The 16,109-nt window shown below is 34.2% G+C and overlaps 1 protein-coding gene across 1 annotated transcript in view; it reads right to left on the reverse strand.

Moving 5' to 3' along the window:
* The window catches only part of WDR36 (WD repeat domain 36), a 44,007-nt gene that overhangs the window by 22,312 nt on the left and 5,586 nt on the right, over positions 1–16,109 (reverse strand). The window contains exons 4-15 of the mRNA XM_030927806.1: positions 15,608–15,725; positions 13,724–13,856; positions 12,062–12,116; positions 10,639–10,771; positions 10,213–10,388; positions 9,750–9,870; positions 9,207–9,272; positions 8,430–8,516; positions 6,829–6,974; positions 3,995–4,109; positions 3,349–3,514; positions 3,024–3,132 (exon numbers count right to left, since the gene is read on the reverse strand). Coding sequence (XP_030783666.1) covers positions 3,024–3,132; positions 3,349–3,514; positions 3,995–4,109; positions 6,829–6,974; positions 8,430–8,516; positions 9,207–9,272; positions 9,750–9,870; positions 10,213–10,388; positions 10,639–10,771; positions 12,062–12,116; positions 13,724–13,856; positions 15,608–15,725 — 1,425 coding nt within the window. The remainder of the gene's footprint in view (positions 1–3,023; positions 3,133–3,348; positions 3,515–3,994; positions 4,110–6,828; positions 6,975–8,429; positions 8,517–9,206; positions 9,273–9,749; positions 9,871–10,212; positions 10,389–10,638; positions 10,772–12,061; positions 12,117–13,723; positions 13,857–15,607; positions 15,726–16,109) is intronic.

Raw genomic sequence — 16,109 nt, forward strand, 5'->3', positions numbered from 1 at the left:
CCACCAAAAAAAGTCCAGGACCAGATGGATTCACAGCTGAATTCTACCAGAGGTACAAGGAGGAGCTGGTACCATTCCTTCTGAAACTATTCCAATCAATAGAAAAAGAGGGAATCCTCCCTAACTCATTTTATGAGGCCAACATCATCCTGATACCAAAGCCTGGCAGAGACACATCAAAAAAAGAGAATTTTAGACCAATATCCCTGATGAACATTGATGCAAAAATTCTCAATAAAATACTGGCAAACCGGATTCAGCAGCACATCAAAAAGCTTATCCACCATGATCAAGTGGGCTTCATCCCTGGGATGCAAGGCTGGTTCAACATTCGCAAATCAATAAACGTAATCCAGCATATAAACAGAACCAAAGACAAGAACCACATGATTGTCTCAATAGATGCAGAAAAGGCTTTTGACAAAATTCAACAGCCCTTCATGCTAAAAACGCTCAATAAATTCGGTATTGATGGAACGTACCTCAAAATAATAAGAGCTATTTATGACAAACCCACAGCTAATATCATACTGAATGGGCAAAAACTGGAAAAATTCCCTTTGAAAACTGGCACAAGACAGGGATGCCCTCTCTCACCACTCCTATTCAACATAGTGTTGGAAGTTCTGGCTAGGGCAATCAGGCAAGAGAAAGAAATCAAGGGTATCCAGTTAGGAAAAGAAGAAGTCAAATTGTCCCTGTTTGCAGATGACATGATTGTATATTTAGAAAACCCCATCGTCTCAGCCCAAAATCTCCTTAAGCTGATAAGCAACTTCAGCAAAGTCTCAGGATACAAAATTAATGTGCAAAAATCACAAGCATTCTTATACACCAGTAACAGACAAGCAGAGAGCCAAATCAGGAATGAACTTCCATTCACAATTGCTTCAAAGAGAATAAAATACCTAGGAATCCAGCTTACAAGGGATGTAAAGGACCTCTTCAAGGAGAACTACAAACCACTGCTCAGTGAAATAAAAGAGGACACAAACAAATGGAAGAACATACCATGCTCATGGATAGGAAGAATCAATGTCGTGAAAATGGCCATACTCCCCAAGGTTATTTATAGATTCAATGCCATCCCCATCAAGCTACCAATGAGTTTCTTCACAGAATTGGAAAAAACTGCTTTAAAGTTCATATGGAACCAAAAAAGGGCCCGCATTGCCAAGACTATCCTAAGTCAAAAGGACAAAGCTGGAGGCGTCACGCTACCTGACTTCAAACTATACTACAAGGCTACAGTAACCAAAACAGCATGGTACTGGTACCAAAACAGAGATATAGATCAATGGAACAGAACAGAGTCCTCAGAAATAATACCACACATCTACAGCCATCTGATCTTTGACAAACCTGAGAGAAACAAGAAATGGGGAAAGGATTTCCTATTTAATAAATGGTGCTGGGAAAATTGGCTAGCCATAAGTAGAAAGCTGAAACTGGATCCTTTCCTTACCCCTTATACGAAGATTAATTCAAGATGGATTAGAGACTTAAATGTTAGACCTAATACCATAAAAACCCTAGAAGAAAATCTAGGTAGTACCATTCAGGACATAGGCATGGGCCAGGACTTCATGTCTAAAACACCAAAAGCAACGGCAGCAAAAGCAAAAATTGATAAATGGGATCTAATTAAACTAAAGAGCTTTTGCACAGCAAAAGAAACTACCATCAGAGTGAACAGGCAACCTACAGAATGGGAGAAAATTTTTGCAACCTACTCATCTGACAAAGGGCTAATATCCAGAATCTACAAAGAACTCAAACAAATATACGAGAAAAAAACAAACAACCCCATCAAAAAGTGGGGAAAGGATATGAACAGACATTTCTCAAAAGAAGACATTCATACAGCCAACAGACACATGAAAAAATGCTCATCATCACTCGCCATCAGAGAAATGCAAATCAAAACCACAATGAGATACCATCTCACACCAGTTAGAATGGCAATCATTAAGAAGTCAGGAAACAACAGGTGTTGGAGAGGATGTGGAGAAATAGGAACACTTTTACACTGTTGGTGGGATTGTAAACTAGTTCAACCATTATGGAAAACAGTATGGCAATTCCTCAAGGATCTAGAACTAGATGTACCATATGACCCAGCCATCCCACTACTGGGTATATACCCAAAGGATTATAAATTATTCTACTACAAAGACACATGCACACGTATGTTTATTGCGGCACTATTCACAATAGCAAAGACTTGGAATCAACCCAAATGTCCATCTGTGACAGACTGGATTAAGAAAATGTGGCACATATACACCATGGAATACTATGCAGCCATAAAAAAGGATGAGTTTGCGTCCTTTGTAGGGACATGGATGCAGCTGGAAACCATCATTCTTAGCAAACTATCACAAGAAGAGAAAACCAAACACCGCATGTTCTCACTCATAGGTGGGAACTGAACAATGAGATCACTTGGACTCGGGAAGGGGAACATCACGCACTGGGGCCTATCATGGGGAGGGGGGAGGGGGGAGGAGGGAGGGCTTGCATTGGGGAGTTATACAAGATATAAATGATGAATTGATGGGTGCTGACGAGTTGATGGGTGCAGCACACCAACATGGCATAAGTATACATATGTAACAAACCTGCACGTTATGCACATGTACCCTAGAACTTAAAGTATAATAATAAAAAAAAAATAAATAAATAAATAAATAAATAAATAAATAAATAAATAAAAAAAAAAAAAAAAAAAAAAGAATGACATATATACCAATGGATCATTCATTCTCTAAAGTATACTTTGGCCTTGTTTAGAGTTAATGAAAAAAAGATGAGCTCTAAAACTTATACTTCAATTTGATGGCATCAACTCCCCGAAAAATATTAAACTTTCAATTCAAAATTTTCCTTTAAAATCTTTGAAAAACAGCCTGCAAATTAAAATAGATGACCATCTCATAAAATGATTTTAAGGCTATTAAAGGATAACACACCCAAATAAAAGTAGAAATGAGTCAAGTTTTATCAGTTAGAGTTTGTTTTACCATGTCATTTATTTGGCCTTGGTGTCCAGAAAACTCTCTGACAATCTTCCTAGTTTCTATGTCCAGAACACAAATGGAGAAGTCATCCAAGGCGAGTCCCAGAATGCCACTAGCAAGATAAACGCACCAGTTTTAATAAACAAAAAACCCTTGAACTAAAGTCTCACATCCACTTGAATTTGGTTAAATCAAATACACTTTGGGAGAAATTAAGCCAAATGTTGTTCTTTACTAAATAGCCTGATTTTTCCCACTTGGTAACTTGTGACTTTATAACTTTTACCAAAAGAATCAAAGAGAAAATCCATTATCATTAAAAGTTTACCTGTCTCTATGTAGCAACATGATATTTGGAGATGAACTGAGGCTCACAGAATGAATTAAAATTTTGTTTTTAAAGTTCCAGAATTTGAGTAATCCTTCACTACCAGTTGTAACTGTCAACTGGTTTAATCCATCCACTGCGACGTCTCTAACAGATCCCTTGTGAGCTGTAAGGTAGATGTCAAAAGAAAAAAAATCAGAATTGGCAGTGTTTCTCTCTCAACAATACACACAGTGATTCCTTCATTCAAATATATAAGCTGCCACTTAAATATCCTTTAAAATCTTGAAATAAATCTGGATTTTAGGGGTGTAAGAAGATTCTCAATTATTAATACTGTTCGAGTAAAAAAACAAAAATCAGATCGATACAACATAGGTTTGAAAAGTTTGTTAAGATTTTCTGCTTAAAGGAGAGAAGAAAAAAATTAATCTGTATAATATCCACATAACTCTTAGGTACCCATGACTTTTCTCTTTCAACATGGTCCTTATGATACAATGGCAGTATCTGCCATATAGGGTTGATTATAACCCATCTTCAACTTTAGCAAAATGCCCAGCACTTAAAGATTATACATGCCAGCTTTCACTACTAGTCTTATATCTACCTATATTAATTAAAAACAAGGGAAAAAATTCTATACCTTGATCCTTGCCGAAACTTCCTCGATGTATACCAGACTGCATGTTATATACATCCACAGTTCCTGATGAGAGGCCAATTACAGCAAAGTTTCCACAAGAAGTTATATCCACTGCCTTTAAGAAAAAAAGAAAAAACACACAAATGACAAAGAAAATAACTAACATTTTTATTGCACTTTATGCTTTCCAAAGTATTTTTTATTTATTCCTTTTTATTTAAAAAAAGTATGGTAAATGAATTGCTTCGTTAGTTTTTTTAAACATAATTATATTTGGGTGTATAAGCATACAAGCTAGATTCTATCTCCATTCTTTAAAAAGTATGAAGAATTATTATCTAAGAAAACAAAACATAACTAAGGTTAACTCAATTTAAATGTACAAAGTCAAGAGAACTATATATAGGACTAGCCTTCAATTTTTAATTTATTAACAAGGTTAAAGTCAAAACATTCCTTTTGCCTAATTTCTTTTTGTCTTGCCTTTTGTAACGACGTGCTTCCACAGCTGACATCAAATGAAAAACATACCATTAGTTCGAATGGCCAAGCAAAAACCCAAAATGTTTTAATTATGACATATTAGGAAGGAAATACGTAAGACACTACAGAGAAAACATTTGGTTTATAAGCAGCTTCTATAATATAAACTCATTTTAATACTTAAAATATCAATATTACATCAATATATTTTCTCTATATTGAAAACATGAGACTGGCTACATATTTGGTCACTGCTGGAGAAATAACTGATTGCCAATATGTGCCAGTCAGATGTCATCCACCCAAGAGATAATTCAATTTACATCTAAATTGAATTTACATCTAAACAGATGACTTATACAAACTAAATAGAAAGTATTTAATGAAGGTTTATTTAAGGAAAGCAACATAAAGTCTGACATACCACTGAGTCAAGACATATTTACATTGCATCACATAAATATGTGTTACATACATACATTCTTCTAAATAAAGATTTCTTTAAAAAAAAATACATATTTCAGATAGGAAATTACTATGGTTAAAAAACATTTTATCTTCCTAAATGAAACACAAACATTAAGCTGACCTATTTTGAAAAATTCATAAACGTTTACACTATGTTGTATAGTTATACAATTAGGAAACTAAAGGAGCTAGTACGCTGTAACCTACAAGTAATACAGGCCCTACACTGTCCTGCGTTATATTCTTTTAAGGGAGTTATTGTTTTTAGTTGGCCCGCTCCTGGCAATCTCTTCTAATTTATTCATTCTAATGTATTATCTAAGCCAAACAAAGCAAAAATAAACCCGTGAGTGTTAGCTTTGAGTAACAAATTGTACTTTAGTGCACAGGCTCTCTATACTTATTTTTGCTTATTACTTATTGGTTACTGGCTTTGCTCCAGATAGCTGAGACTGTCAGACAAATGACTCAACTCCAGCCACATATCATAGTATACACACATACTAAATGTTCTATGAGTGATCGCTATGGGCTATAAGAATATAGATTCTAGAACGAATTGTCTCAGGTTAAAATCCCAGCTCTGCCCCTTACTCATTTCATTGATCTTAGGCATATTGCTCATAAAACCTGTTTTACTGTCCATAAAAAGCAGCTAAAGAATGTACCGTGTTGTAGGACTGTTGTGAGGAAAATATGAAATAATCCATGCTAGACAGAGAGCCTGGAACAAAGTAATCACACAGAAAATGTTACCTGTGATTACCACTACTATTATAACCATTACTCAAAACTATGTAGGTAAACGTCCCTAAGGGAGCGTAAGATAGAATCTTTAAGGTTTAGAAAATTATATAAAAACTTAAGACTGGATTTTCATACTACGGGGAATAGAATATACATACTTACAATGCCATTTGTATAAAATAGGGTCAAATGTTGAGTTACACTTTTAATAAGCATTTTCAAAAGCAGAGGCATCTATTAAAAACTATTAGAACTAATAAGTTCAGCAAGGTTACAAGATATGAGATCAAAAATGTAAAAATCAATTGCATTTTGACACACTCTCAATGAACAATCCAAAAAAAAAACCTCTACTTCAATAACATTAAAAAGAATACTAGGAAAAATGTACCCAAAGAAGTGTAAGACTTATATACAAACAACTACAGAATATTGTTGAAAAATTAAGAAAAATCTAAATAAATGGAAAAACACCCCATGTTCATAGATCAGAGACAACACTCAAACTGATCTGCAAAATCAAAACGAAATCCCTATCAAAACTGTAGCTGCTTTTTTTGCAGAAATTGATAAGCTCATTCTAAAATCCATATGAAAATGCAAGGGACCAGAAGAGCCAAAACAACCTTGAAAAAAGAACAAAAAAACTGGAGAAGTCACACTTCCTCATTTCACAACTTACCACAAAGCTACCAAAATCAAGACAGTGTGATACTGGTATAAGAACAGACATGCAGATCAATGGAAGAGAATTCAGAGTCCAGAAATGAACTCTTACATACAAAGTCAAATGACTTTCAGCAGAGGTAACAAGATCATTAATGGAGAAAGAATAGTCTTTTGAACAAATAGTGCTGGGACAACTGGATATCCATATGCAAAAAAATAAATTTGGACCCCTTTATCACACCGTACACAAAAATCGATTCAGAGAGAATAAACCTAAATATAAGAGCTAAAACTAGAAAACTCTTATAAGTCACAGGAGCAAATCTTTGTGGCCTTGGGTTACGCAATGCTTTAAAATGTTAAACTACGTTCTTTCAATCAATATTATGATCAGAAACCTTGAGTGTAACAAGATTTCCATAGGAAAGTTTTAAAGAGAAGACACTCTTATAAACAAGCTCACTTACTGTTGCAGTTATGTCATCTTTCTTCATCTCTTTTGGCTTGAGAAAGTAAGCACCTATTGTAGATTTTTGATAATTCCAGGTTGAGCAAGATAGCTTACCTTGATGGCAAGCAATGATACCATCCCAGTCACTTTCACGAGCTTCCTCTAAAACGTAATGAAAATCGTACATCAAATTACTTTTCATTCTGTTATTCATCTATTACTTATTAGGCAGCTAATATTTCAGACAGTACGGATACAATGGTAAAACAAACAGGTAATACCTGATAGCAATGTTTCCAATCTAACAGGAGGTTATTATTTTTTAATTGACGAATAAAAAGTGTGTGTACTTATGTTTATGGCATAGAACATAATGTTGTGATATGTATACATTGTGGAATGGCTAAATCAAGCTAATTAACATACCTAACAAGAGATTCTAATTAGAAGAAATTACAGTAAAGTATAATAGTGTTTTCTTTTTTTTTTTTTTCTGAGGCGGAGTCTCGCTCTGTCGCCCGGACTGGAGTGCAGTGGCCGGATCTCAGCTCACTGTAAGCTCGGCCTCCCGGGTTTACGCCATTCTCCGGCCTCAGCCTCCCGAGCAGCTGGGACTACAGGCGCCCGCCACTTCGCCCGGCTAGTTTTTGTATTTTTAGTAGAGACGGGGTTTCACCGTGTTAGCCAGGATGGTCTCGATCTCCTGAACTCGTGATCCGCCCGTCTCGGCCTCCCAAAGTGCTGGGATTACAGGCTTGAGCCACCGCGCCTGGCCAATAGTGTTTTCTTAAGACCACTCAGGAGATTTGGGGAAAGTAAATGGCTCTCTGGATAGAGTGGTAGAACAAGTAGAAATTAGCTGGGGGGATAACATGCACAAGAAAAAACGAACAAAACGGAGGACAGCAAGTAAGTGTAGTATCTTCTTGGGAGGGACAGGAGTAGGGCAAGGCAACCAGGACCACACTACAAAAGGTCTTGGAAGTCATGTTAAGGAGATGAGATTCCACTCTAAAGGTGTAAAAAGCCACTAAAAAATTTTAAGCAGATGAGTGATGTGATTCAAATGTATTTAGAAACATCATTCAAGCTCTAAGAAAACAGAAAGGTGCTCATAATAATAACTTTCAAATAGAAATGGTGCCTACACAGTAATTTCCCATGATAGATTTCACACAACCCATTATCTGTATTTTTCTTAAAATCACTTCTTTGAAAGAAGCATTGGTCAAATGACATAGTATACTAAGACCTCAGTATTCTTAGATCTTAATTAGTCAGACCTCTATGTTCTCATACTTTGCTGTTTCAGTTCTTTTTACATTAGTAACTTTCATTATACTAGGCATATGACAGAACAAAAAGAAAGGCTATAAAATCAAATATTATAAATACCTGTTATAGAGAAGAGCAAAGCCTGAGGTTAATAGATAAGAAGTTCACATTTAAAATAACTCATTTTTAGTCTTCACACAAGACCAGCATGCACCTGGGGTTACCTTCTGAATGATTATTAATATTTGTAAAAGCATTTATTAAAAGAGAAAATAAAACAGCACACAGTAGGAAATAAATGACCAAGGAGAACTTCTCAAAACACAGTATGAAGTTACTTACCTGCTGCAAACTTTGTGATGGGTGGAAGTCTCACTGACATGGTATTCTGAAGTCCTTTACGTTTGACTCTCTTTTTATTTATTAACCCTGAGGTTGGGGGAGAGGGGAACATAGATAGCTATGAATCCTTCTTAATAAAAAGTGTATATAAAAGAAAAGTTATCATTGTCTTATAACTATAAAGTTCAAGACATTCCCATTTAAGTCAAAAACAAAAGATGTTATTGCCGTTGTTATTTTTTAACTCTAAGTTATTTTAGATATTGTTAAAACATAATCTTTAAATTTTATATACATGCATGAATTATATAAGACAGTCACCTAAGAATTAGTAATAATAAAACTGAATAAAATTTTGTTGTTTAATAAAATCTTTCAAAGGCTGGAAACCATGAAAATGGAAAGAGAACAAAATGATTGCTTTAAAGCAAAATAATTGGATGCTGCTTACTTTGATGCTTTCTCTAAGCTACCTTCCCTTTTAAAAACTGTGCACTGTACAGATAGCTCAAGTGAGGCCATCAACATCTTTTGGGTGGCAGCCGTATGTTTTTACCACCCAAGATGTCTAACCTTTTTCAATAACCTTATAACAGAACCTCAATCACTTCTATAGCAACTTTGATCCTAGGAATCTTACTACCTCTTCCATACATGTTTATCTAGTTCATCCAAGAAAAAATAAAATGCATTAATGAAACCTCCTCCAGTTGTTTCATAGAATGTCAAAATGTTTATTTCGTGACCAGCTTATTTTCTGTCTTGCAAAGGACCTACCATGTCCCAAGCTCTTATTGAATTTTTCATGTACTGTGGAAAACGACTGAAGAGTTCCATCTTGACCTGTTGATATACACAGAAAATCCCTAATCAAGCTTCATCAAAACAATGGACTATGTGAATCACAAATTTTATAAAATTCAATTTGAAAATCTTGAAGTTACAGTTTGGGACACTTTAAAGGGAAAACCAGATTGCAACTACTTCATTAAAACATTCAACATTTTATAGAATGGCATTTAGTAAGAACAAAGGATAATATGAAAATGAGGTACTAATAATTTTCAGCAGACTAACAGAATTTTTAGAATCTGACCATTCTGTCTCCAAGGATTAGTAAACAGAGGGACACATTAAGCACAGATAATAACATCTATAGTGCTTCTCAAGTAGACAAAAAGGACTCTTAGTTTTACCGAGACTTCTAAGTCACTCAAAGAGATATGTAAATCTAAATATGTGTAAATATCAAACCTAATTCTGGGCACCCACATCTCAATATTTGCTGAAATAAACTAATAGTATGAAACAGAAGCTCACTTGCACTTAGAATCTGCTGTCCATTCTGTCCATAATATCTGATACTGGTAAGAGGAGCACTATGACCCATTCTGAATCTCAAAAGTCGGCCTTCACCTGTAGGACCATCAAATATCCATATCTGCCAAGAAATAAAAATGTAAAGTTCTTCTACAATGTTCCAACTGATCTGCAAGTAGTCAAATCACCCCCTACATAAATCAACTGGCATTGAGTAGTGCTTGCTAAGCCACTGACCCTGGAGCTACAAGGGAGGGAGTGGGTATTGGGGGAGAAATAAACTGTAATTCTTTCCTGCTACGCTGCAATCGTGTCACCTGCTGTGCTTTTTGTCTCATCTATACCAATATCTTATTCCATATTCCTTTCATCTTCTAGGTTGAAAGATGACACATTACAGCAAGCTTGTAATAACCCAAAGGGTAAGGTAGATGAGTTAGGAAGATAACAATAATCCTAATACCCTGAGAGCATTGTCAGCGCCATTTGTGACAAGAAGTGGCTCTCTATGGAGAAATGTCAGTCCGGCAATTGCTGTAGAGTGTGCATTTCTCATTTGGTTGATTAATTTTTTGTCTTCCAGATCCCAGAGTCCAATATGGCCACATGGGCTTCCAGCTGCCATTACTGGATGACCATCTGTTATTAAAATAAAACACATCAAGAAAAACACTTCTAGATCCCCCAAAATAAGAATTCTCTCTTCCCTTTTAATCCATAAAGTTAGAAAAAACTATATACCAATAATCTATTCATATTTCTTTGCCTTTTACTCCAGTATTCCTTCACTTCTATTAGATTAAGCTACCAGAAGACAAAAAAAATTGGACTTTTAAATAATGAATTTTAAGTGTTCTTAGCTTCTATCAATAAGTATGTTAAAAGTTACCTGTGCGAAATGATATTGAAGTAATGGGTCCCCAGTCTTGACGAAACTTCATTAATGTTTCATTAAATTTAATGTTGTGAATGATAACTTGACCTGACATAAGACCAATAGCAACAACATCCACAGCTGGCGCCTAAAAATTAGATTATTCAAACTTTTATTTTCTAAAGCAAAACACCTTTAATAATCCTGATGATATGCATCATTTATTAGGTGCTGTCAAAAGAAACAATGAAGTATCTTCTTAAAGATGGCAGAAAAACTCAACAAGTATTACCATTCCAGCATACTTTTTTATTCAGCATAGAAGTATTCAGAAACAACTTTTCCAAATTACTTCCCAGCTTCAGTTCTGCCAGTCAACACCCCATCCTCATTCCCAAAACCTAGCTGGTAAGATTGTAGAAAGAAAACAGCCACAACAGAAAAAGAAAGCTATGTATAAAATCATTACAGATCACTGGACTGGATAGAAACAGTAAAAGGAGACAATTCCTAGAAAGGAGAAAGGCAAAAAAAATTATACAATTAGTCTGTTCTAGTTCTAATATTCTATGGTTATAACGGTCTATAATACAAGTCTTACATACAGGATCTATTATGAATTTCTCTATTTTAGCAAAGATCAATGTCCAATATCATTACAGAATGGAATCAGGCTACACGTTTTATTAATTTGTCATCAAGTGTCTACTATGCATGAGACCCTGCGTAGAAACTGGAAATACTAAAACAAATATAATCCCTTGTCCTCAAGGGACCTAATCCTCTGATACTTACGGAGTCTTCTGGATAGGCAAAAGTGGAGCTAGGTTGATGACGGTAAGAGAAGATAAGGAATAAATATAACTTGGGCAAGTATAGACAATGGATACTGAGAAAGATAAGGGTATATTGGCTACATATGTGGCCAATAGAAACACAGGATTTGCTGTAGACATGCATTCATTTATTTACACATATTTTGCAGATTAAAAAGAGCAGTTATTTCTTAAATAGTCCATCATCAAATCAAACATTAGGATTTTGGCTCCAATTATTTCAAACCATAAATCTCAACATCTTGACAAATTTCTCTGCATGACTTACAATACCCCTTGCATTGCTGAACACTCATTTCCAAGCTACACAAGATAATGGAATACATATACTTGCAAAATGATTAGTAACAAGGATCTATAGCAACCACAGGTTTAAAGTCAAACTATAAGCACAAAGGACTCCACAAGCGTTATTGGCAAAGGCATTATTACTTGTTTTAACTTACATTTCCAAAACATTATTTCCTCAGGCTAACAATTTTAAAGGTAAACTAAGCTATATATTGTTTTGTCTTTACGTCTAAAATTATGATTGATTCCTGAAACTAAAGGATTTTCCTATTAACTTTGTTTCCTCTTTGACTTAACAGAAAAATACTAACCTGCTGAAGAGCTGTCACTCCAACTTTCCATCCTGGAAATGTATATAGAAGTTTACTATAAGAAGAAAAATAGTTGAAAGATATATATGAGGAAAACAATATCAGCTACATATTAAAAAGTGAAATAATAATAGGTGATATTTATTAAGTTCTTACTCTTCCACACACTATTCTGATAATTAAACTAACGTCACAAGGTTAGTAATACTGTCCAAATTCTAGATCTCAAACTAACTACTGTGCTATGCCACCTCTTTAAGAAATAAAATGTCCTAAGTGGAAAAAAAAATACATGAGTAAAAACCATATTATATTACAGACTACAGTAAAAAAATTTAGGACTGCAATATCTTTATAGAAACATCATCATGAAAGGGAATAACTTATATTTTAATAACAATATTATTTGCACGTTATATGACTGTTATATGACAACAGTAATGCTGCTCTCAATTTCGGAAGCAAGCCATGAATTATAAATAACACATCTATAGAGCAAATAGAAGTATCTGAAATCATTATAATTATCATTAAAGTATTAAATCATGTACTAAATTCTATAAATGGGCAAAGACAGTATTTCAGTCACTATCCCTGAACCTAGCACAAAGTAGGCAGTCAATGGCATTTGTTAAACTGAAATGAAACACTGATTTAAAACATTAAATATTTAATAATCTTATTTTCCCTTTTGAATTGATAAGGACTTTGGAAAAAACAATTTGGATAGTCAAATATTTTTGTTCGCTTTTTAAAATGCTACACAAAGAAGGGTGAGCTGCCACCTTTTTCTACTGATAAATGTTTAAATAATGGGTAGAAGTATTCAAAATCGAGTATCCAGCCCTCCAGCTACACCAATCTTACAGATATGTGCCATATCTATGGCAGGCGATGGAAGTACTTTAAACCTGAAGAGTCATTTCTAAATGCTAGCGCTACATTATCATTGACTTGCCTTTCCTACCTTCACCATCTTCATGTATAGAAAATCTTCATGTATGGAAAATTAGAACCTCCCTAGTCATAATCTCATAATTATTATTTTCTGATGGATCTCCTATTACTTTATTAGAGCTTTCTCTATAGCAATTCTTTAGTTATTAGGTCATTAGTACATACTTTTCAGTGAGCATTTATGAAGCTGTCTAACAAGTGTCAGGATCACATGCCAGCTTTGACATATGTGATGCCAGCAACAACAACTCCAAAAGCAAACATACAGTTATATCTCAGTATCTGCGGGGGATTGGTCCCAGGACTTCCCCAACCTCTCTGCTGATACCAAAATTCACAGATGCTCAAGTCCCTTATATAAAATGGTGTGGTATTTGCATACAACCTTCACACATTTATGCATATACTTTAAATAATCTCTAGCTTACTTATAAAATCTAATATAATATAAATACTATGTAAATAGCTGTTATACTGTACTATTTTAAAATGTGATGTTTTATTGTTGTATTATTATTTATCTATTTTTCCTTGAATATTTTTGATCCGAGGTTGACTCCTCTGATATAGGGGACCAACTGTATTTATAGACAACCCTCCAAATAAATATATAAGGACAGGGATAAATGAGACTTAAGTATGCATTAGGAAGTAGTAGATGAAGATAAGGTGACAACTACATTATTTTCTAACTAAAATACTTACTTAGATTTTACATTCCACAACTGCAGGCTTCCTTGTTCACTGCCCAGAAGTATTTTATTCAAGTAGGTACTTGGATGCAGAATTGCAGAAATTTTAAATACTGATTTATCAAAAGTCAATTGCAGGTATTCTTCTACAAAAGTGAAAGTTATAATTATTTGTTATAAAACAGTTTAAAACGTTTTGTATAACCATATATTTATCACTTAAAGTAAGTCTATCATATCAAAGATTTATATGCTAAAATAAACCACAGACTTAGATACTAATCTATAAACATTCCTTGAGAAATAAAATAAATGAGGGGCAACTTGTAAATGTAATTAAGACTGTCAAAAATTTTCTACAACTTCTAATAAAAATACTATTAAAAGTTTCATTCACTTTTGAATTACTTTACAGAAAAGGATAATAAAGTTTAAAAAAAAGATCCTAAGGATTAGCATTAATGTTTCTGTAATCTGATCAACAGACAGGAGTGAATATTCCAAGTGAAGTACTTATACTCAGCTCTTTCAGGGAAGGAAAAGCCAACTATCTAGAAAGTTTGATGGGTCACTCAAAAAATGCCAAAAATAAAAGGCACACCTCAGTGAAACTATTAAGAGTACTTCTCACACACTTCCACAAAAGAACCTCTAACAAAGGAGAAGAAAAAAAATTATAACCCTGTGGAGCTGGGGGTGCCATAACCAGTGGTCACTTGCTTCAAGATCAAAAAACTCTCTGAAATCTTTGGTTACATTCAAAATTTCTATGTTTGAATTCTGGTTTTTACTTTACTGTTCCTCAATGATTAAAACAATGTTTCACTATATTTTCCAATAAATTTGGGTATCAAAGAAGGTACATTTCATTAAGCTTTAGGTTCACATACTCTCTGGCACATTGCTGTACAATCCCAGGGGTATGGGTACCCCAGTTTAGGAAGTACAGTATAGGTGAAAATTATATAAACTTTACTTTGAATGTTATTTTAAGAGATCCTTGACTTTATTCGTCACTACAAATGGCTCCCTGAAGACACTGGTTCAATATGCTGCTATAACAGCAACAAAAAAGCTGGTCCATCAGCATTAAGAGAGTCTGCTGGAATGTAAGAACCAGATCCTGTAACCTAATAAAAGTCCTTTTAACTTCTATCTACACAAGGAATACTTTTGGAATTCTGTTCCCTCCCTCTACTTGAGCAAAAACAAAACAAGAAAAGGGTTACTAATCTGAAGTAAGAACTTGGAATAATTCCTAGAAATGTAATCTTCAGGATATTTACTAAAAAAAAAAAAAAAAAAAAAAAAAAAAAAAACACAGTGTATTGAACAATGAAATAACCAATAACCAAGAGGCAATATAAGCTAAAAATGTAACCAGATTAAAGAACTTAAAAGATTCAATTCATAATGAACCCAGTATTTTATTGAGGAAAGGTGTAGATATCCTAGGGATAAATTCTTCATGTTTAAAGATACATAATCCCATAAACATAGCCACTGTCTAAGACTATCACAGTTGAAAGAAACTGACTCATATCCCTAGGAAATGGATGTAAGTTTTCCTTCAGATTACAAGATCAAGTTTACTATTACAGTCTCCTTTACTAAAAGTTGAAAATACAAACCATTTTCTCCATTATTGGAGAACTGCAATGGAAAATACATTAGTTGAGGTAAGCATATTAAACAGTTTATAAGTAGTTAACTTGCTACAGTTGTTTATCTCTTTCTTACTTAGAACTTTTTTCTTATACATGCTAAAGATTTTTCATTTTTTAAATTTCTTACTATTTATAGGCAAAATCTCTGGCATAGATATTTACATAGATTTTAAATTTTAATTAAACACATACTACCCTAAGATAAAGCAAATAAGTGAGTTAACTCTTACCTTCTGAATATATGTGCCAAATAAGAAGAATGCTGTCAGTATCAACAGAGATAATGTGGTCTCCAAAGGGTTGCAAGAGATGGATTTCTGCCTTATGACCCTTAAAGGTATGTACTATCTACAATACCGAAGTTTAAAAGAATTTCATATTATTACTCAGTCATCATGTCATATTATTCATATTATCCCAAAAACATGCTAATCCTGAGATGCTTCTGTTAAGAAATGTACCCCAACTTTTGATTATTCAAGGTTAGGATGAACGCATAGATATGAAGGAACTAGGCATGTTCATCTGCTCCCTCAGCCAGTTCAACAATAAGGAAGTAAACTGTCCATTTAGTACAAATGAGACCTTTGAAGCTCAGTCTTCCAACTTAGGTTAGAGAGGAGGCATGCACACACACCTAGTTCCCTCACCCAATTCAATCAGTGCAACTACATATATCCTAGCGAGATGGTATATTCCAGAAGGCTGATCTCTACAGACTCCATCACCAAC

Source organism: Rhinopithecus roxellana, chromosome 3 (genome assembly GCF_007565055.1).
Source record: "Rhinopithecus roxellana isolate Shanxi Qingling chromosome 3, ASM756505v1, whole genome shotgun sequence".
Classification (NCBI taxonomy): domain Eukaryota; kingdom Metazoa; phylum Chordata; class Mammalia; order Primates; family Cercopithecidae; genus Rhinopithecus; species Rhinopithecus roxellana.